Below are 23,401 nucleotides of genomic sequence, written 5' to 3'. Positions count from 1 at the left end.
TTCTCCAATGGATATTTTTTGATACTCCTAAGTATTCATAATAAGTGTTTTTAGAAGTCATCTATGTTGTCTGATTGTATATTGGGAGCAAAATTGTGAGGCAGAAATGTAGACCCCGAGGTAGACAGATTTCAGTTGAGTGTGCCTGAGTGAATCTGAGTGTGAGAGGATTCAGTTAGTAAGATTATTTTCAGTGAGCTCATGAGAGAAAAGGGATACCCAGTTGAAGCTAGGAGGTATATGGTAAGTGAGACAACTTTTCACACCTATATTGTCATGATTTGGGCTGCCAAGGGATGTACAGAATCAATGTTTTAGCAGAAGCATCACTTCCTTAGCCAGACATTTCCAGTCTTGAAGTCTTGGTCACATCATCAGGTTTATTTTCTCTTAGTATGCTATACTTATCCTGTACCGCAATTGTAATTATTAATTACATGCTTTTTAATACAGTCTCTTTCCAGAATATAAGCTCCAAGGAGGCAGGACACTAGTCTGTCTTCCATTGCTCTATCTATAAGGCCTTACCACACATTCCTGATACATACATAGTAGGAACACATCAATACTTAATAAAATGAGAATTTGGATTTGTGTTTTTTTGTATTTGAGAAATGTTACAATTCTATCTAGCCTCTGGCTAGTGTAAAATTTTTATTTACAGATATCTCATCAGTTACTTTTGTTGCTGCCAATGGTATTTCCCTGTTGCAGATAGTTTGTCAGTACTTCCTTCAGAATGTGGTTGGTGAAAATTAGATAAATTCCGATTAGCCAGTTTTAGGAGCTGATTTAACATCTTGCTAAATACATTTACAATGTAGTATAATACATTCTAGCTATATAGCAATTAAAACTTAAAACCACTCCCAATTAAAAGGGAAAAGAAATTGTGGAAAGGGACTTATTATTTATTGCCTGAACATTTCATAAGATACCATTTCAAATGCCTTTGAAGGGGTAATTTCTTGAAACCACAACATTTATGAGGATTTGTTGTAGACCCTTCTACATGGTTTTGGCAAAAAAACAAAAAACAAAACAAAAGCTCACTCACCAAACCTATGAAGCTGTGTAGCACTGGAGCCCTGAATATTCATTCTCTAGCCATTCGTATCCTTGAGGGGTATCAGCAAAATTAGGAAATATCAGGGAGTTTTCTTCCCAAACCAAAGTTGGCAGAATGCATCTGTAACAGGATTGTGAGTGCTGTAGTGCTATCATGTAGCTGTCAAACCTTATTTGTGTGTAGAAATATTAGTAATTAGTACTATATGATTTGTGAGGATTTTTTCTATTTGGTCTGGATTATATTGAGGATGGTTGAGCAAATATGGAATTCAATTTATTGAAAAACAGTATTTTTTCCTTCTTTTAGCAATACGGTACTTACATGCTTTGGTGTCAGGAAATCCTTTACTAATGGTCTAGAATTTAGATTTGGGATTGATTCTATATTTTTCATGGATTCAATAAAAAGTAATTGAAAACCAGACTTTGCGAAAGGAGATAAAAGTAGCAAATTGTTTTTTAATAGATTACATTATAGAAAAATTATAGTTGCAGTTAACCAAAGAGTATCTTGAAAGGAAAAAGCTTACAGTGTCTTGTTTTCGGATATTGAACCAGTTTGGCTTTAATATACATCATTTAAATCTAAATATTGTAATATTTAGGAAAACATGAAACAGAGAACTACCAGAAAATTGGAAGACACACTTATCCTTTAGCTGGTCATAAAGTTAAGTTCCTAGAAGGATAATGATTTATTTACACTATCAATAGAGCAATCAGATGGATGTACAAAACCTAAAGCATTATTGCATATAAGCCACTTAGTATATAGCATAGGAAAAGACTTTGTGGTAGCAATAAAGTATGAAGTAATAACCTTATTAGGTTATCTTTGGACCACATATAAAGAAAACTAAATATACTTGGGAGATATGAAGGAAGATTATGACAAATCTATCAAAATTAATTAGTAACTTAAACAATCCCTACTTGACAGATACACTGTTTACCTACAAAAACAAATGAGTAAGGACAGCTAAGAAAAACCAGAAAAAGGTTTTTCTACCAAATAATAAAGTATTAACTGTGTGCAAAATCACACAATTCAGTCATTGTCCTAGTGATGGGAGCACAGATCAGTGGAACAAAATATAGTCCAGAGATAACTGGAGAGGGCAGTGACTTTTCGATAAATATTATAAGGGCATTTTATTATTTTTGTATTTTGGGAAAGTGTCTAATGTACTATTAAATCCCTCATTGTTTTTCAGTGACCTTGTTTTGTTTGTGCTGTCACTGACCGATAATGCTATAGGAGTCTAGACACACAGCTTCTAGTTCTCATCGACTACTAAATATGTCCTTGGCTAAGTGGCTTTATCTTTCCAGCCTTTGTTTTCTTCTAGTTTGAAAAATTAAAGATGAGCATAGGATTCTTAAAAATTTTAGGTCTTGTGCCATTTATGCATCTTCTACATTCAAGAAAAATAGAGGATTTAATTATTATTAGAAGGCGCAGAACAGGCTGTGTTTAACATAAAGATTTTCCACTTAACTGAATGTCCATACCTTTCATGAAACAAAATTAATGTCCTTTGAAACACTTTTTTTCTCAAAGGGATTTTTAGCTAATCAGAAGAGAGCTGAAAACTTAAAGGATGCATCCGTATTACCTGATTTATGCCTGAGTCACGCGAATCAGTTGATGATTATGTTGCAAAATCATAGAAAACTCTTAGATATTAAGCAGAAGTGTACCACTGCCAAACAAGAACTAGCAAATAACCTACATGTCAGACTGAAGTAAGTGATTCATTTATATATCTGTTTTAAGATGTTTAGAGTTGGCTGGGCGCGGTGGCTCAAGCCTGTAATCCCAGCACTTTGGGAGGCCGAGACGGGTGGATCACGAGGTCAGGAGATCGAGACCATCCTGGCTAGCACGGTGAAACCCCATCTCTAAAAAATACAAAAAACTAGCCGGGCGAGGTGACGGGCGCCTGTAGTCCCAGCTACTCGGGAGGCTGAGGCAGGAGAATGGCATGAACCCGGGAGGCGGAGCTTGCAGTGAGCTGAGATCCGGCCACTGCACTCCAGCCTGGGTGACAGAGCAAGACTCCGTCTCAAAAAAAAAAAAAAAAAAAGATGTTTAGAGTGGATGTTTGTATTTTTTTCTCCCAAATGATGGGGTGGTTTTTCCCTTGCCATTTTTGAATTTTGTAGAGCTTATATATCTTGATTTATTTGGCTTAACTAAGTTAGTAAACTTACTAAGTAACTAAGTAAAGTTTTGTGAATTTTGAAAATAATGGATTTTCTTCTCTAGGTGGTGTTGCTTTGTAATGCTTCATGCTGATCAAGATGGAGAGAAGTTACAAGCTTTGCTCCGCCTCGTGATAGAGCTGTTAGAAAGAGTCAAAATTGTTGAAGCTCTTAGTACAGTTCCTCAGATGTACTGCTTAGCTGTTGTTGAGGTTGTAAGAAGAAAAATGTTCATAAAACACTACAGGGAGGTATGCAATTTGAATTCTATTTTAACTGTATATGAAGTTTAATGAATTGGTGTATGTTTATGTTTAACATAAGCGTTCCTCTTCTAGTGGGCTGGTGCTTTAGTCAAAGATGGAAAGAGATTATATGAAGCAGAAAAATCAAAAAGGGAATCCTTTGGGAAATTATTTAGTAAGTGTTCATTAATAATTTCAATTACTTTTGTAAAGGAAAAAAGTTTTTATAAGCTTGGATTTCTGTAGCATACTTTATGTATATGCTGTTCATTACCATTGATATCTAGGAAATATTCCTTTTAAAGTGTATAGAATTGAATCCATTGTTAAATTTTAAACTTGAAGTACTGTCAACTTTTAGTTTACTTTTTCAAAACCAAGAGATAATTTTTTGCCTTAAATAAAGCTCTAAAATAACCATATTGTTAATTTCTTTATACAGGGAAGTCTTTTTTAAGAAATCGTCTGTTTAGGGGACTGGACTCCTGGCCCCCTTCCTTTTGTGTATGTATTTATTTTCTAACCATGACTAAATTCCGTATGTTTTAAAACCTTTTTTCCAGAAGTAGAGGCATTTATCAGAAACTTGCAGAAATTGTTGTGGTTTTAAAAAAATCAAAATAAAAATGTTTTTGACTTTAAAAGTCAGCATAAAGCTTGATAAAAGTCAGCGTAAAGATTGATATTTGCATTCATAATTTTTTATAAAGAATCTTCATAACACAGGAAGATACCTTATACTGCACTGTTAGGATTGGTAGAAATAGATTCACTTAGTTTTTTTTGTTTTCTTGTCTCTTCCTTTTTTTCTTTCCATCCTTCCCTCCTCTTTCTTCCACTGCTCTTCCTCCCTCCTCCTTTACAGCCTCTGCCTCCTCCTTGCCCTTCTATATTTTCACACCACCCCCCTTTATATTTTGACAAATCAGAATAATAAAGCCTCAGTTAGACTTCACTGAAATTAAACATTAGTTTGGTATATTTCTTAACCATTATTATCTGGGGTCATTAATTTTATTACATGAGAAGAAACGTTTCCATGATCAAAGCAATATGGGGACTTTTACCCCCATCAGATGTACTGCTTAGCTGTGTTGTTGTTGTTTTGGAGACAGAGTCTTGCTCTGTTGTCCAGGCTGGAGTGCAATGGCACGATCTTGTTTCACTGCAACCTCTACCTCCTGGGTTCAAACTATTCTTGTGCCTCAGCCTCCCAAGTAGCTGGGACTACAGGTGCCTGCCACCGCATCCGGCTAAGTTTTTGTATTTTAGTAGAGATAGGGTTTCACCATGTTGGCCAGCTGATCTCAAACTCCTGGCCCCAAGTGTTTTTGCCCACGCTGGTCTCCCAAATTGTTCAGGTTACAGGTGTGAACCACCACGCCTAGCTGTGCTTAGCTGTTAAACATGTTTCTGTACTGCAGGATTTCTTAGTGTTTTAAATGTATGTATTTTTTAATATCTAAGAATTGGTGACATAGCGATTCCCCTACTTATTTATCTGAAAACTCTTTTTTATGAAGAACATCTTGACATCTCCACATCTGCTTGAGTAATGATTTAAAACTATTGAAGTTTTTTTTAATGCAACTCTTGGCAATTTTATAAATAACGAATTGGTAGGATTTACCAGTTAATATTTTTTATAGAAGCTAAAATTGACCAACACTTTGTCTTCTGGAATATGTAATGGAAAGGTCAAGGGAACAGCAAATAAGAAAGTGTTACATGGGAAAAAAAATACATGTGTATATTTTAATATATTAGTGACTTTATTTATATATATATATAAATTTGTATTTATATATATACACACACACACACACGCACATACATACAGGATAGGAATACTGTAATTCCCATAAAATGATGCTAAACACAGAGAAGGGGAGGAACAAGCGCATCCCTTGATCACTAGCAGTTCACGTCCCAGTTTACTAAAGGCTCAGAAAAATAATATGCCATATCTTTATTGAATGATATTTCTTTTTTTGTTTCTTAATCATTTAAAGCATTTTAGTTTGTTTGGTATAGTAAATTTAATTATAGTAATAAATCATATAAATTTGCCCTCTGTTTTTTGTTTAAAAAATTTTTAATTAATTTATTTTTTGGTACAGACTCAGAAGCCTCGAAAGTTTGACTGTGAACTTCCAGATATTTCATTAAAAGATTTACAGTTTCTGCAATCATTTTGTCCTTCGGAAGTTCAGCCATTCCTCAGGTAAATGTCATCAGTATTTTAAACTAATTTATAACCTTAAAATGTTTTTATTATTCTGGAGTTGTGCCAGGTAGTACCAGTAATCTTAAGAGGTGCCAAGATAAGAAATATTTATGATAGACTGGCTTTCCTGTGACTGCTTTGAGAAATTTCTGAGGAATAAAAAATGATCGAAAATGAAGGTAAAGTAAAGGAAGGTATGCCTTACATGTAATTATTTTTTTCCAGTAGTTACTTTTTGCATGCTGTTGGGAAATTTCTGACTTTTTATATGTATATATTTTTTTCTTGAGACGGAGTCTCGCTCTGTCTGTCTCAGACAGGCTCACCCAGGCTGGAGCGCAGTGGCGCGATATCGGCTCACTGCAACCTTCACCTCCCATGTTCCAGCAGTTCTCCTGCCTCAGTCTCCTGAGTAGCTGGGATTACAGGAGCCCATCACCACGCCCTGCTAATTTTTGTATTTTTAGTAGAGATACGGTTTCACCATGTTGGCCAGGCCAGTCTCGAACTCCTGACCTCGTGATCCGCCTGCCTAGGCCTCCCAAAGTGCTAGAATTATAGGTGTGATCCACCACGCTTGGCCCTAAGTTTTTACTTTACTGATTATGACACAAAGTTCTTAAAGTACTTCTGGTATTAATTTTAAAAGGAATGATAAGGCTCTTGTTATTTTTGACATATCAAAATATTTGGTAGCTGTTATCTGCTATTTCATTAAGAAATCAGAAGTCTAATTTCATTGTATTCTGTTTCAGGGTTCCCTTACTTTGTGATTTTGAACCTCTACACCAGCATGTACTTGCTCTACATAATTTGGTAAAAGCAGCACAAAGTTTGGATGAAATGTCACAGACCATTACAGATCTACTGAGTGAACAAAAGGCAAATTCAGTTCTTTCAAACAGTTTTCTTCATTAGTGAAAAATGTTTGTGTTGGTGCAGCTCTTTAAGCCTTTCTTTCTGTTTTCCAGGCATCTGTGAGTCAGACATCCCCACAGTCTGCTTCTTCACCAAGGATGGAAAGTACAGCAGGAATTACAACTACTACCTCACCGAGAACTCCTCCACCGCTGACTGTTCAGGATCCCTTATGTCCTGCAGTTTGTCCCTTAGAAGAATTATCTCCAGATAGCATTGATGCACATACATTTGATTTTGAAACTATTCCCCATCCAAACATAGAACAGACTATTCACCAAGTTTCTTTAGACTTGGATTCATTAGCAGAAAGTCCTGAATCAGATTTTATGTCTGCTGTGAATGAGTTTGTAATAGAAGAAAATCTGTCATCTCCTAATCCTATAAGTGATCCACAAAGCCCAGAAATGATGGTGGAATCACTTTATTCATCAGTTATCAATGCAATAGACAGTAGACGTATGCAGGATACAAATGTATGTGGTAAGGAGAATTTTGGAGATCATGCTTCTCTGAATGTCCAGTTAGAAAGATGTAGAGTTGTTGCCCAAGACTCTCACTTCAGTATACAAACCATTAGGGAAGACCTTTGCCACTTTAGAACATTTGTACAAAAAGAACAGTGTGACTTCTCAAATTCATTAAAATGTACAGCAGTAGAAATAAGAAACATTATTGAAAAAGTAAAATGTTCTCTGGAAATAACACTAAAAGAAAAACATCAAAAAGAACTACAGTCTTTAAAAAATGAATATGAAGGTAAACTTGATGCACTAATAAAGGAAACTGAAGAGAATGAAAACAAAATTAAAAAATTGAAGGGAGAGTTAGTATGCCTTGAGGAGGTTTTACAAAATAAAGATAATGAATTTGCTTTGGTTAAACATGAAAAAGAAGCTGTAATCTGCCTGCAGAATGAAAAGGATCAGAAGTTGTTAGAAATGGAAAATATAATGCACTCCCAAAATTGTGAAATTAAAGAACTGAAGCAGTCACGAGAAATAGTGTTAGAAGACTTAAAAAAGCTCCATGTTGAAAATGATGAGAAGTTACAGTTATTGAGGGCAGAACTTCAGTCTTTGGAGCAAAGTCATCTAAAGGAATTAGAGGACACACTTCAGGTTAGGCACATACAAGAGTTTGAGAAGGTTATGACAGACCACAGAGTTTCTTTGGAGGAATTAAAAAAGGAAAACCAACAAATAATTAATCAAATACAAGAATCTCATGCTGCAGTTATCCAGGAAAAAGAACAACAGTTACAGGAATTAAAACTCAAGGTTTCTGATTTGTCAGACATGAGATGCAAGTTAGAGGTTGAACTTGCATTGAAGGAAGCAGAAACTGATGAAATAAAAATTTTGCTGGAAGAAAGCAGAGCCCAGCAGAAGGAGACCTTGAAATCTCTTCTTGAACAGGAGACAGAAAATTTGAGAACAGAAATTAGTAAACTCAACCAGAAGATTCAGGATAATAATGAAAATTATCAGGTGGGCTTAGCAGAGCTAAGAACGTTAATGACAATTGAAAAAGATCAGTGTATTTCTGAGTTAATTAGTAGACATGAAGAAGAATCTAGTGTACTTAAAGCTGAATTAAACAAAGTAACATCTTTGCATCACCAAGCATTTGAAATAGAAAACACCCTGAAAGAACAAATAATTGAACTGCAGAGTAAATTGAACTCAGAATTGAGTGCTCTTGAAAAACAGAAAGATGAAAAAATCACCCAACAAGAAGAGAAATATGAAGCTATTATCCAGAACCTTGAGAAAGACAAACAAAAATTGGTCATCAGCCAGGAACAAGACAGAGAACAGTTAATTCAGAAGCTTAATTGTGAAAAAGATGAAGCTATTCAGACTGCCCTAAAAGAATTTATATTGGAGAGAGAAGTTGTTGAGAAACAGTTATTAGAAAAAGTAAAACATCTTGAGAACCAAATAGCAAAAAGGTAAGAATTCAGTTTAGTCTATAATTATAAAATTAAAATATCAGTGATTCGTGTGTTTTTGTAAGTGTGTGTAATCATAGTACCTTGATTTACTCATTTACCTTGGGTAAATGTAGCAACTAGGGTATTTTCATGAAGTAAAAACTTTTACCCTTTGTCAGTGTTTCTTGCAAACAGAACTAACAGACTAAATCCATGAGTGGCTTTTAAAAAATGAATCAGCAGTTTGGATTTTCCGAGAAATGTTTTGTTGAAAGTTTGAAATGTTTTAAAGAGCTCTTTGTTTTTCCTTCTAAGTTTCTCTTTATTCGCACTTTTTTCCTAAACGCTTCAGTAGAAAATTACTTATATGTGTTTTCTTTAAGTTTAGTATATAAAAGACTGTAAAATTGTCTTCTGCATATTGTTTACTAAAGGCTAAATCATAGATAGGAACATGTAGAGTGTTCCTTATTGTTATTTTCTTAATACAATTTCAGTTATTTCCTCTGTGTTTGAAAGATGTTTTTAAATTGCAGGTATGATACTTTGGTTGTGGATTGGTGGTGTTTTTATATTTTTATTATTGTTACTGTCTGATGTTACTGCCTTTTAATCACAGAAGATGGTTTTTAGTATTTTTATTTTTAATCTTTGAAGGGGGTTTTGTGACCCAATAAACAGTTTCTAGAACATAATTAATATGTCAATTCATTCTATCATTAATTCTCCAAGTGAATACATATATATTTCAACCTGTGTCTTGCCTTACCACTTTTAAATAGTCTCCACCTGAAAAATTTCATTAAAATCCATTGTTTGTCTCCATGTCTTCTGGACAGGACACATACTTACGTTGAATGAGAACATGATAGAAACCTCCCTCCCCTGTGTCATGTGAAGTGAGAGTTTTAGGAATTTTACTTGGCCTTTTCTACCATAATAGTCCTTGTTCCACGAGTAAGGGAAGCAACACGGGGATTCTGCTAGTCTGTAAGGATGAGTGTCCCAAATCCAAAATGCTCCAAGATCTGAAACTTTTTGAGCCCTGACATGATGCTTGAAGGAAATGCTCATTGGAGCCTTTTGGATTTTGGATTTTCACATTTGGTATACTCAACTGGTAAATATAACACAAGTATTCCAGAATCTGAAATTCAGAGCACTTCTGCTCCCAAGCATTTCCATTAAGGGTTATTCAACTTGTTCCTGTCTCGATGAGGGAACCATTGGGCCCAAACTCTGTCACATGAGCACCAATAATCTCCTCCTCCTGGTGGACCACAGTCACTACAGTCCTCTCAGAGCCGGTGTTCAGTATTCCCCCAGGAGTCTGGAAAATGGCTGTAGATCTCTTCAGCATCGTAGTTGATAACTAACTCAGATCTTGGAATTAGGTGAAGGTTAGAATTCTCTTGATAAGCTAAACCTCTGAATACTAGATTTAGAGTTTTCTGTTTTGTTTTGTTTTGTTTTTACAGTTTTAATAGGTCTTTAACCGGTTCATTGTATTAGGGCCTACGGACAACCATGACCGCAGATTTCTCTGGGTCAAAACCTTCTAATTACTGCTCTGGCTCTGTTGCCTGTGATAGAGCCGCATTATGTTTCTGGTGGTGAAATGCCACTAATTGACCTCTGCCACTCCAGAAGCCTGTCATTCCCATTAAATTCATTGAATTTCAGTGTTCTCATCTCTCTCTGCTCTCTGTTTTCTACAGAGCACCACTACAGAGCCTTTTAAACATGTATTTTGCAAAGCCTTGGTAAAGAATGTATTCTCTGGGCCCTCTGAGGGTATAAGTAATAAATCCCTTCCAGTATACCTGCCTTTGGATGCCTTCTTGTAGATCAGGAGTCAGCAACTTGTTTTTGTTTATGTTTTTGTTTTGTTTTTGAGACAGAGTTGCGCTCTTGTTGCTCAGGCTGGAGTGCAGTGGCATGATCTCTCCTCACCGCAACCTCCGCCTCCCAGATTCAAGCAGTTCTCCTGCCTCAGCCTCCTGAGTAGCTGAGATTATAGGCATGTACCACTATGCCTGGCTAATTTTGTATTTTTAATAGAGACAGGGTTTCTTCATGTTCGGCAGGCTGGTCTCAAACTCCTGACCTCAGATTATCCACCTGCCTCACCTCCCAAAGTGCTGGGATTACAGGTGTGAGCCACCATCCCTGGACAGCAAACTTGTTTTTTAAAGGTCCAGATAGTAAAAATTTTAGCATTTGCAGGTCACACACAGACTTATTAATATAATCTGTATGTGTGTGTTTACCATCTTTTAAATATGTGAAAAACAAGAACAGTGGCTCTCTAACTTCTGTCACAGTATCTTTTTATGCTCTCAAAAAATTGACTCCAAACTGATTTTGTTTATAGGGATTATGTCAGTATTTCTGTACTAAAGATTAATGCCAAGAAATTGAAACTTAGCCATTTTCAAATAACCTTATTACATGTTGGCATATGTAAGACTTTTTTTTTTTTTTTTTTTTTTTTTTTTTGAGACAGCGTCTCGCTCTGTTGCCCAGGCTGGAGTGCAGTGGCGCAGTCTCAGCTCACTGCAACCTCCTGGGTTCAAGTGATTCTCCTGCCTCAGCCTCCCAAGTAGCTGGGACTATAGGTGGGTGACACCACGCCCAGCTAATTTTTTTGTATTTTTAGTAGAGATGGGGTTTCACCATGTTAGCCAGGATGGTCTGCATCTCCTGACCTTGTGATCCGCCCACCTCGGCCTCCCAAAGTGCTGGGATTACAGGCATGAGCCACTGTGCCTGGCCATACATAAAGACTTTTTAATAAAAACTTGTCTGAAATGAAAATTAGTTCGAAGAGTACCGTTGTTCTATATATTTGCAAATCTCTTAAGTTTTGATTGAAGTATATGGGAAAAAAATCCAGCCTTATGCTGAATGTAATTGGAAAAAGAAAGGAATATTTAAATAGCCTTTTCAGATGATTGTCGATATTCTTTGTTACTAAATCAAAATTCAGCAAGTGGTAATTTCTGAACATTAGTTTTTATTGTGGAATATGAAGCTATCAGTGGATTTCCTCATAATCTTAACATTTATTGGTACATCTCTTGTACTTGAATCTTTTACTCATGCATGATTTTATGGCATCATGAGTTGGTCATTTGGAAAAAACTAGTTCACTGAGTTAATGCAGATCTTCCAACTGTTGACATATTTTAGAACTAGTAATTTTTACTATATCAAGAATAGTCTAAGAAAAAACAACCTCCCCTTTTTCCTCCCCACTTTGAATGCCTTGTGGTGAAAGATAAAATGACTACACATAAAGTTTGGTGCTAATGTCTTTAATGTGTGTTCAGGTGCCAGCAGTTTTATCATTGGTGCCAATATTAACAAGGTGAAAAACGACAACACTTTAGTGTTACTGTGAAAACAGTTCTGACTTCACTCGTTCTCTGAATGTGTTTGATTAACCCCAGGCTTCTGTGGATCACTCTTTGGGAATCATGAGCCTGAAGAAATGATTGGCAGAGGCCCGGATAGTAAATATTTTAGGTTTTGTGGGCCAAATGGTCTCTATCCAAACTACCCAGCTGTACCATTTTAGCAAGACAGCAGTGAGACAATATAAATGAACAGTTTGGCTATGTTCCAACAAGACTTTAATTATAAAAAACAGCGGATTGGATTTACCTGCCCTTGGTCTAGAGTATCTCATTTTGCCATCTAATTTTCATTTAATGTTGGTTATTCTTAAGTCTACTTTCCAGGCAGTCAACTTAGCAAAGTCTGTCCCTCCTCTTGTAACTCTCATTAGATCCATTCCCATACTTATTTTCTGTTTTTCTGCCAAAATATATTAAAGATTCTGTAATTGCTTTGCAATTCCTCCTTTGTTAGACTTCTTAATCTCCAGAGATCTGGCAGTTTGGGTGTAGCAACGGGTCTGGAAGTAATGGTGGGAGATGTTGTTGAAAAGGATCATCTCATTGAGAAGAGGACTACCTCAAGTGAAGGGACACTGATTTCCTCAGACAAGGTAGAAAAGGCAGTTGCTTCCAGGAAGGGAGGTTTGATGGGATTTGGAGGCACAGCTGGGACATGTCCCAAAGCCTTGCCCTCCTTAGTCGTCACTGGTTTTCAAACAACTACAAGTGTCTGCTGTTCTGCCATGTACTGCCCTGGTCTTCCAGTGTTCTATTTTGCACTGCCAATGAGGTCATTACTGTTTTCAGATCAGAGAATTAATCTCAGATTTCCATGTTTTATGGGATTTTTTTTTTTTTTCCTCTAGAGTCGTTTTTTGTATCGGGATTGAGCTTATAAAACAACCACTTCTAAATATTTCAGGATTAAAGGGATTAGTATCAGATTTAGAGTTTACACGAATGTTGGGAGAACTGGGAGACTGTATAGTAATCTGGTGAAGGCCAGGAGATCTATAATAGAAAATCATCTGAACCACCAAAGTTGGTGGCTTAGGAAACTGCTACAGTTCTTCGAAGACTTTCATCAGTTGTCTACCAAGACCCCCAAACAGGTGGTTTACTTAGAAATCTCTTACGAATCTCACATTGCCCACATGTTTGGCTACAACCACCTCCAGAGTCTCTCACTTCAGCATCCCAGGTCAGGTGTGGGTATCTTCCACTGGCAAACTCAAACATAGAACCTACTGAGGAAGGAATTCTGGATAATATCCCTGGCTTCTCTGTCATGCAGAGGAAACCTTTGAAAAAGAATGATGCTTATGTGAGGACACAGTCCGGCACATTTCCCTTTCACCACTAGGTTCTACATATGCCAGAAGCAACATTGAGAGGCCAGCTGCGAAGGAGAAACATTTGTAAGATATGAATACGCAAATTAGCTATGTCTGTAATGTCAAGAGCTCCCACAGTAAATAAGAAAAAGGCGCACAATCTGTTAGAAAAATGGACAGAGATATGACGAGATGAAAGAAGAAATACAAATGGCCAAAATGTAAATACTGTCCGGTCTACTTGTGATTCAGGAAATGCAAGGTCAGAATATCTTCTATTTAATTTGGAGTTATTAATAGTTTATATTAGTTTTGAAAATGTAGGAGAAAACTTTCTCCTGTACCTTTGTACAAAGAAATGAGAGCAGAACATGTGTGTATGTGGTTTTTGTGGGTCGGGAAATCTACCTACTACATGATTGATGTCCCTGCTCCCAGGAAGTAGTGATATGGATCTGAGTGAGTATGGGTGGGAGCATTTTAATTTTGTAATTCTAATTGCAAAAGAAGAGATTTTTATTTTGTTTATTATTTTTTTGAGACAGAGTCTCGCTCTTGTTGCCCAGGTTGGAGTGCAGTGTCGCGATCTTGGCTCACTGCCACCTCTGCCTCCGGGGTTCAAGCGATAGAAGATATTTTTTTAAAAAAAAACAGTGAACTAACTGTTTAGTAGGCCGAATTTTAATTTAGTCAGTGTTAAGAGTTCAAGTATCAAGACAATCTAGTTTATGTTCAGTGTAAATTTTCTAGTTGATAGAAATATTTGGATATAATACAGTCCTTTGCTAGAACTGACATTTTAATGGTGGGAAAAACTGTCAACCTTTAGAGATGCTTTTTTTCAAGTTTCCGTGATATTAAAGTTCCCAGCTGATAACAAATGTATCTGCTTCCTTGAGTTTCAATGTCCAGGCCTCTTTAAAGTATTCAGATATGCAAAGACAGGATTATGCAAGTTTCTTTTAGGTGGACAACCTTTATTGATGAATTTCTTAGGTTTCTGTGGTAGTGTTGTTAGATTAAATGCAATCATTCCCTCTTCTCTAGTTTCATTTTATGTGATTTCGTTCTTCATGGTTTCGCTTACCCCATGGTTCGAAAGTATTAAATGAAATAAATAATTCCTGAGTTTTAAATTGGATACCGTTTTGAGAAGCACGATTTGTCCAGTGTATCCATACTGTATAGTCTCCACACATTAGTCATTTGTTAGCCATCTGGGTTATCAGTATCACATTCCTTGTGTTCAAGTAACCTTCATTTAATGGCTCCAAAGCACAAGAGTAATGATGCTGACAATTTGGGTATGCCAAAAAGAAGCCTTGAAGTGCTTCGTTTAAGTGAAAAGATGAAAGTTCTTGATTTAGTAAGAAAAAAAAATTAAATGCTGAGACTGCAAAGATCTACAGTAAGACCCAATCTATCTGTGAAACTGTGCAGAAGGAGACAATTCATTCTCTTTTTGCCATCACACCTCAAACTGCAAATGTTAGGACCACAGTGCATATATTGGGAAAAAAATACAGGGTTTGCTACTATCTGCGGTTTCAGGCATCCACTGGGAGTCTTGGAACATATTCCCTATGGGTAAAGGGGGACTACTATATTTTTCTAACTAAACTATGATACACTGTAACCTTTTCTTCATGACTTCCCTCCCCTCTACACAACTTCTTGCTCCCCAAAGAAAGGCAGTGATGCTAGTTAAAACACAAAACCTATTTTAGCTATTAGCCTTTCATTGCTAGGGTTAATTCCCCTGATAGCAGGGCCATTTCAGATCCTAGGGTAATGTGCAATAAAAGTTGTGTGGCAGATAGTCACTTGGAACATTTTCTAATGGGAGCTTCAAACAATACGGCATAGTATGTACTTTTGGCCGGATTAATACAGCCATAAGAAACCTGTCTTCAGTATGGGATAATGGTTATTTTTCATGTCATAACCTGTCCATTTTTTGCTTTTACTTTATGAGTCAGTAAATGAGATACCCTATGCTAATCACCTAGTGTTCTCATTCTGGTTTTGGGGATGATAGTGTTTACAGAGTGTCAGTGGTGTCTGTATCTGTTTGTGTACCTGGAACTGTGTCCTCTTGTCCCTGTATTATCCCAGCACAGCACTGACCCTGAAATGGAGTACTCCAGGCAATCCAAAGATGCAGGACACCTAGAAATTATAAGTACTGGCTGTGTATGACCTCCCCTCCCTCACTTGTACAATTTGAACCACACTTTTTCTAATACAATTCTAGGATCTTTTATCATGTTGAAAGCTCTCCTTCAGGCTTCTTTACTGTGCCCCATTTCTTACTAATACCCTTTCTCACAATAGTCTTTTCAAAACCTAGATTCACACCATATCATTCTCTAGACCAAACCTTTCAATGACTTTATATGGTACTCGCAATGAAATTCGTAACCTTTGCTGTTCACTATCTGTCCTTCACTTCTCCAACCTCAGTGCTCTCTTGATTTCCTCCTTAAAACCCGGCCTTGTTTTTTACTCCTGAAAGTTTCAGCTTACCTTAGAACTGTGGAGATTTCTTCAAGGAAGACACTGGCCAAACAGGATTATTTGTAAACCCTGCCTATACCTATTTTTATCATACCAAGCACTTCATTGTTAGTAGTCTGAGTCCCTTTTTGTTCCTTAGTAAGACTTTGATTTATGTAGTATGTCAGTTTTCTAGCCATGGAATAGTTTAAACTTGCACATCCCCCTCTTCAGCCCCAAAGGAGAAACTTTAAAAGTAAATCCTTTGTCTTAATTATATTATGGAATATATATCTTGTCCTTTAATTAATTATATTATGAAATAGGGGATTACTATTCCAGCCTTTCTGGGAACTAAATAAGGAGTCTCAGACTTTGATAGAGATACTATGTTTCAAACTGCATATTCTGCGTTTGGCTGTTTAAAGCTATCTCTTTGGAGGAAAGGTTATCTGAGCAGCAAGTTTAAGTTACTAGATTTTTATCAGTAAATTTGGAAGCATGAATAAAAAGATTCCAATAATTTTTTTGTATGATTGTTGGTATAAATAGTGTATTTCTATCATATAATTAGATTAGGAAATTACGTAAGATACGTGTAGAGTGAACATTTTAAATACATGCCCATATTAATTGCAGAACACACCCTGATTTCAAAAACATTAACATATCATTTAAAAACAAATAGAGGGACATTTAAGCCTAAAAATTGACCTGTTAAGTAGTTTTTAGTAATAGCAACTTCTTGAGGCTTAGCAGCATATTTTAATACTAAGCATTTTTCATCTTCTTGAAGAAACCTTTTTTTAATGCTAAGGATTATTAAGTTGAAAGTAGATAAGATTAATACTTAGAAGTTATAATTAGAAGTTATTGAGTTATTAATTATAAGTTAAAATAATCACTAACCAGTGTTTGTTCATTTCTTCTTACATTGTCCTATTCTCATCTCTAGCACTTTGTCAGCAACACCTGAGAGGTTAGCAAGTCTTCAGGAAATGAGTATGAGTTCAGGAATTTGTAGATTTATTTGTGTAAACACTTTTCAGTTTTAACTTTGTGTTGCCTACTTGATACCAAAATGAATCAAAGCCTGTTTTATGGAAATGAAAGCATTTCAACATATGCAATCTTTAGGTGTTTCTTTTTTCCTAAGTCATTATGTAAATTTCATGTATAGGAATAGCAAAACTGACATTTGAAGTTGAGTTTACCTATCTCCTATGTGTATAGTCCCTTACCAGAAAATACTTTTTCCTTACGTTGCCCAGGCAGGATTTGAACGTCTGTGCTCAAGCAGTTCTCCTACCGCAGCATGCACCACTGTGCTCGGCTCTTGATTTTTTTTTTTTTTAGAGATAGGGTTTCACTTTGCTGCCCAGGCTGATCTCAAACTCTTGGGCTCAAGTGGATCCTCCCACCTGGGCCTCCCAAAGTGCTGGGATTGCAGGTGTGAGCCACAGAGCTTGACCAAAGAATAAAAGAATGGCTTCTCCATGGGCAGAGCAGCCTCTTGATTTTTATGTATGTTGATACAAGCAAATTGTCTTGAATGTATCTGATATACTGATAAAAATCAGTAAACCTTGTTAGTGTCAGCATCTAATCTGTATTTAACTTTTACATATTTCCCTTTACTTTTTAGATTCAAAGAGAGTGTTCACACAGATATCTTTCATGCTACATTATTAGGCTTGAGGAAGATAAATTTCATAAATATGATATTTGGTATATTTGTGTGTCTGTAGTTTTTTTTTTTTTTAATTTAATGCTATATTTAATTTATAAGTCCTGCCATTGACTCTACCAGAGAAGATTCTTCAAGCTTAGTTGCTGAACTTCAAGAAAAGCTTCAGGAAGAAAAAGCTAAGTTTCTAGAACAACTTGAAGAGCAAGAAAAAAGAAAGAATGAAGAAATGCAAAATGTTCGAACATCTTTGATTGCAGAACAACAGGTCTGTATCTCTTTTCCCATTTCATTTATTTGAGAACTAAAGAAGGTAGATGTAAATTAACAAATATAATTTCTTTATGTAGCTGAGGATTTCTTATATCTTAGATGTGATTTTCCTTACATTGATCCTGTTAATAAATTTCCTCATGACAAAAGCATGTATTTTTAAGAATGTTTTATTTTTTAGTTTTTTTACTCATCTGGAAAATAATATTTTTCATGTTAATATGTCACATGACAATACCAGGTGCTTCAAAATGAGATAGTCTTCGATTAGAAGCGAGGGAATGTGAATTTTGTTCCTGGTTTCTTCACTACCTATGTGATCTTGGATAGATCATTTAACCTCTTTAGAACTAAGATTAGTTTTCTATGAAATGATTTTTTTAATTTGAAAAATGATTTTTATTTTTTCTCTAAGCTTCAAATTCTCTAAACTTTGTTATCCCAAATTACATTCAGATCAACGTAAATATCCTACACTTTCTGTAATTCTTATCCTTCTGATAGGCTGGTAGTAGATTAAGGTGGAATATTGTTGAATTTTGTTCATGTACTTATTGTTGTTGGTCTGTAATAAGAGGTAGTGCTTGTGAAGTATGTTGGGGCTAGATCAAAAACCAGATGCCTTGTTAGAGAGCTTGTACTTTACCTAAAGTACTGGACAGCAGCTAAATACAATGGCATAATTAGATTGATACTTAATGAAGATCACCCACTGGAACATGGAGAAAGATTGGACAACTGCAAAGCAGTCAGCTGGAAGAGCAATTTGGTAGCTACTGGTAGGATTCAGGCCAGAGAAAATATTGCAGTTTGCGGGATACATTTTGAGGGATACGTTTCTGAAACTGCATATTATGGTTGTTGTACACATGTAATATTATGTGGTATTTTTCCTTTTCCTAAAATGTGTGGTATTTCCTAATATTATGTGGTGTTTTTCCTTTTTCTAAAATGTTATGATTAATTAGTGTCTTTGTAGAATTTGAAAAAATGTAAATCAGAGAATAGAAAGAAAATATAGTTCAAACCTCATAACAATTTTAGATTTTTAAGGCCTAGGGAAAGAAAGAAGAGCCTGGGAAAAGGGAATGAGAAAGTGCAACCAAAAAAAAAAGTGTGTGGCTTAAGGGAAGCCAAGGAAAGTTAAGTGTTCAGGGAGGAGGAATAGCTAAGTTTTAAGTAAGAATTAGCAATAAAAAGGTCATTAGTAACCTCTCTAAGAATCTAGATTTATAGATTCTTCTCTATGATTTATTCTGCATATTCATCTCTCTGTGTTGCGTTGTCTCTCTGTGTGTTCTTTTATAAACACGTGTACAATTTCTAAAATTAAGAGTGAATTAACTGAAACCAAAAGTATAGTATTGACAGCTATCTAACTTAGTTCTTCATGTTTTAATGCCTCTTTTAATATTTGTAAAATAAGAGCGGGAGAAATGACTTCTAAGGTACCTTCCAATTTTCCATGATGTGTATGTTAAGTTGTATTTATTTAAGGTGATTTGTACCTAACTCTGTATAAGTGATTTCTGAGTTGGAACTAATTGGTTCCAAAAAAAGCCCCCTTTTTTCATATGCCAATTACAAGTTGTGATAATCTTCCTAAAAATTCAAATTACAGAAATGGCAAAGATCTTGAAAATAAACATAATGGTTTATATTATATAAGTGTTTATTTTCTATATATAAATAAAATACATAGAGATAGCTTAATACAAAGCCATATCGTAAATGTTTCTTTTTGAGAGATCTTCCTGTATGCTTTGTGGCTAGAAATTGTATTTAATTCAATATTTAATGAATTTATTAAAGTTTTATTAAAAATACTGTGTTACTTTTCCTAAATCTCCCTATTGCCAGCATTGTTAGCATTATTCATTGATCCAAGGACCATAGAGCTCTTAAAATTTTGGAATTAGAAATACTGGGCAGATGAGAAGAGTCAATTTAGATCATTTCATCATTCATCCATTGCTTTTACATTTCAAGAAACTCAGAAATCTTGTAAGTAAATTTTTTTTTTTTTTTTTTTTTTTTTTGCCTCTTAAGAGACAGGGTCTCACTCTGTCATTCAGGCTGGAATTCAGTTGTGCAATCATGGCTCACTGTAACCTGGAACTCCTGGGCTCAAACAGTCCTCCCACCTTGGTCTCCCCAATAGTTGGGACTACTAGCATGTGCCACCACGCCTGGATAATTTTTAAATTTTTTGTAGAGTCTCAATCTTGCTTTGTTGCTCAGGCTGGTCTCAAACTCCTGGGCTCAAGCAGTCCTCCCACCTCGGTCTCCCAAAGTGCTGAGATTACAGGCATGAGCCACCAAGTCCGGCCTAAGCAAAATTTTTAAACAAATTCAGTCATCTTTATTAAGAACTGTGCAGTTAAAATTGCCAGATTGTCTCATGAGATCCATGCAGGCAGTTGGGTATGTGAGCTTCATAGTAGAGTTTATAAAAGTGGGGGAGTAACAAGTCTAGCCAATATAAATCAGCATTCCAGTGACCATGACAGATACCCAAATAAGAGAAATAAGGAAGATAGAGTCATATCCAAAATTGTTAGGGTGGTGATCAAATGCTCAAGACAAAAGGAAGGTTTCAGAGGCAGGATGATTACTCCAGGAAAAAAGTGTCTAACAGCACTCTAAATTATTGATTCTTCTAATTCTTCAAAATTTCAAAATCTCTGACAATAAATACATGGACAATAATAAGAAAATAGGATTTGCTTTCAAGAGACTTAAATTGGAACCAAGAAAGTAGAACCTTTGCCCACAGTATGTTGCATTTTCATTTTAAAAACATTTCACAAATCACACCCTATCATCTCCATGTACAAATGTGCCACAGAAAAGAATATTTGCAAGTTTATTTTCTAAGTCCTAGCTGCTAAGTACATGTAGATAAATTTAAATAATTATTATTATCTTGTTCCAGACCAATTTTAACACTGTTTTAACAAGAGAGAAAATGAGAAAAGAAAACATAATAAACGATCTTAGTGATAAGTTGAAAAGTACAATGCAGCAACAAGAACGGGATAAAGGTTTGTACTGTTTTGTACTATTTTTTAAATTTTTTAAAGTGAAAAAGATATATTCATGCAAAATGGTTTTTTTCATTGCATAATAGTTTTTTTCAATTTGGGGGTCTTTCAGATTTGATAGAGTCACTTTCTGAAGATCGAGCTCGTTTGCTTGAGGAAAAGAAAAAGCTTGAAGAAGAAGTCAGTAAGTTGCGTAGTAGCAGTTTTGTTCCTTCACCATATGTAGCTACAGCCCCAGAACTTTATGGAGCTTGTGCACCTGAACTCCCAGGTGAATCAGATAGATCTGCTGTGGAAACAGCAGATGAAGGAAGAGTGGATTCAGCAATGGAGACAAGCATGATGTCTGTACAGTAAGTATGACTATTTTCAACTGTTATTTAAGGCTTTTAAAGCAGTAGTGCAATTCCATAAGTTATAAAGCTCTGAAGAGAGGAAATATTTTTAGCATTACTGGTTGTCCACAGCCCGTATATCTGAAAGTTGTGCTATTTTAATTCTTTAAACTGTAAATGTAAGAAAACATTACTGAATGAATTATTTTGGGGAACTCTCATACTATACATAGTATATGCACCAGAATTATCCTATACTGCCAAGGTAAGGATCATGGCAGTAGTGTTGAGCCATTCTTACTTACAAGGAATGTTGACATTTTGTGGTCCATTACCTATAAAGGGGTTATTGTAGTAATGAATATATTCATTTTGGTGAGGAAAGGCAGGGAACGGTTTTTTTATTATTATTGTTTATTCATATATAGCAAATGTTTACTGAATTACATTGAAATCCTGGCAGAGCTTACTGGAATTTAGAACTTTCTTAACAGTTCTCCGTTGAATATAGTGAAAGACCACTAAAATTGTGCTTACAATTATATCTGTGGGACACAGAACTGGGAGGAGAAAGGGCTCCTCTCCAAAGGACCTTGCAAGTAGAGTTTGCATTTCTAGTTGCACCTCTGGGATTTCAGATATGGGAACTGAGATTCCAAGGGCAGAAAGTCCAGATCATTATGCCACATAAAGAATTATGCCCAGTGGGTCAGTGAACACTACACCCCCATGTGAGATAAAGTAATTCGAACAAGTGATTACCAAAAGATATCATAGAATCACCATGGTCCCTTCGTTCAAACAGATCCAGGTTCAAATTCTGAGTCTGGCACCTGCTTGGGAACTTGAGCAAGTCATCTTCCCTTATTTTTCCATTAAGATAGTTGCTTTGGGCATTAAATTTTTTTTTTTTTTTTTTGAGACAAAGTCTCGCTCTTGTCCCCCAGGTGGAGTGCAATGGCACAATCTCGGCTCACTGCAACCTCCACCTCCCAGGTTCAAGCGATTCTCCTGCCTCAGCGTCCCGAGTAGATAGCCGGGATTACAGGCATCCGCCACCATGCCTGGCTACTTTTTGTATTTTTAGTAGAGATGGGGTTTCACTATGTTGGACAGGCTGGTCTCGAACTCCTGACCTCAGTTCATCCACCTGCCTCAGCCTCCCAGAGTGCTGGGATTACAGGCCTGAGCCACGGTGCCCGGACAGGCATTAAATTTAATGAGCACCTTTGAGAAGGTCTGGTACACAGTAAGAAATCAGTAGGTGTGGGGTCCTTTGTACCTCACCCCTGCCCACTCAGAGGAAAGCAGTCATTTGCATCTTCATATAAGCCTGTGAGGCCATTATTATATACTAATACCAAATCAGACAAATATATCAAAAAGAAGAAAACACATCTTCTGTAACTATTGACACAAATATTATCAGCAAAATACTAATAGATCCAGTCTGGCAGAATACAAAACAAATTCCACTTGGCTTTGTTTCAGAAGTGCAAGGTTGGTTTAACATCTAAAAGTCAATTTATGTCATACACTGTATCAGTAGAATGAATGGACAGAAAAAAACATGATTATCTCAATAGATGAAGAAAAAGCTTTTGACAAAGCCCAACAGCCTTTCATCATAAAAACACTCAACAAACTAGGAATTGACTTCCTCAACCTATTAAAAGGCATTTGTGAGAACCCACAATTAACATCATACTCAATAATGTAAGATGCTTTTCCCCTAAAATCAAGATGAAGATGGCCTGCTCTTGCCACTGCTGCTCAACATTGTACTTTGAAGTTCTATCAAGGGCACTTAGGCAAGAAAAAGAAATTAAAGGCATTGGCCAGATGCAGTGGCTCATGCCTGTAATCCCAGCACTTTGGGAGGCTGAGATAGGCGGATCACCTGAGGTCAGGAGTTCAAGATCAGCCTGGCCAACATGATGAAACCTGGTCTCTACTAAAAATAGAAAAATTAGCTGAGCATGGTGGTGGGCACCTGTAATCCCAGCTACTTGGGAGGCTGAAACGGGAGAATTGATTGAACCTGGGGGGCAGAGGTTACAGATTGTGCTGCTGCGCTCCATCCTGGGCAACAGAACAAGACTCTGTCTCAAAAAAAAAAAAAAAAGCATCTAGATTGGTAAGCAAGAAATAAAACACTCTATTTGCATACATAGCCTTATCTTTTATTTAGAAAATCCTAAGGACTCCTCTAAAAAAATACTGTAATTA

The 23,401-nt window shown here is 36.1% G+C and overlaps 1 protein-coding gene across 3 annotated transcripts in view; it reads left to right on the top strand.

The window, feature by feature from the left end:
* The window catches only part of RB1CC1 (RB1 inducible coiled-coil 1), a 94,980-nt gene that overhangs the window by 57,343 nt on the left and 14,236 nt on the right, over positions 1-23,401 (top strand). For 2 of the 3 annotated variants that reach the window (XM_073018082.1, XM_008000620.3), the window contains exons 9-18: positions 2,633-2,817; positions 3,341-3,527; positions 3,615-3,696; positions 3,964-4,025; positions 5,642-5,745; positions 6,504-6,630; positions 6,720-8,620; positions 17,623-17,788; positions 20,729-20,837; positions 20,950-21,190. In XM_073018082.1, coding sequence (XP_072874183.1) covers positions 2,633-2,817; positions 3,341-3,527; positions 3,615-3,696; positions 3,964-4,025; positions 5,642-5,745; positions 6,504-6,630; positions 6,720-8,620; positions 17,623-17,788; positions 20,729-20,837; positions 20,950-21,190 — 3,164 coding nt within the window. The remainder of the gene's footprint in view (positions 1-2,632; positions 2,818-3,340; positions 3,528-3,614; positions 3,697-3,963; positions 4,026-5,641; positions 5,746-6,503; positions 6,631-6,719; positions 8,621-17,622; positions 17,789-20,728; positions 20,838-20,949; positions 21,191-23,401) is intronic. The other variant, XM_073018083.1, reaches the window with a different exon arrangement.

This window comes from Chlorocebus sabaeus, chromosome 8 (genome assembly GCF_047675955.1).
Source record: "Chlorocebus sabaeus isolate Y175 chromosome 8, mChlSab1.0.hap1, whole genome shotgun sequence".
In the NCBI taxonomy this organism is placed as follows: domain Eukaryota; kingdom Metazoa; phylum Chordata; class Mammalia; order Primates; family Cercopithecidae; genus Chlorocebus; species Chlorocebus sabaeus.
Note: the sequence above shows the minus strand (reverse complement) of the source record. Positions and strands in the feature narration are given on the sequence as shown.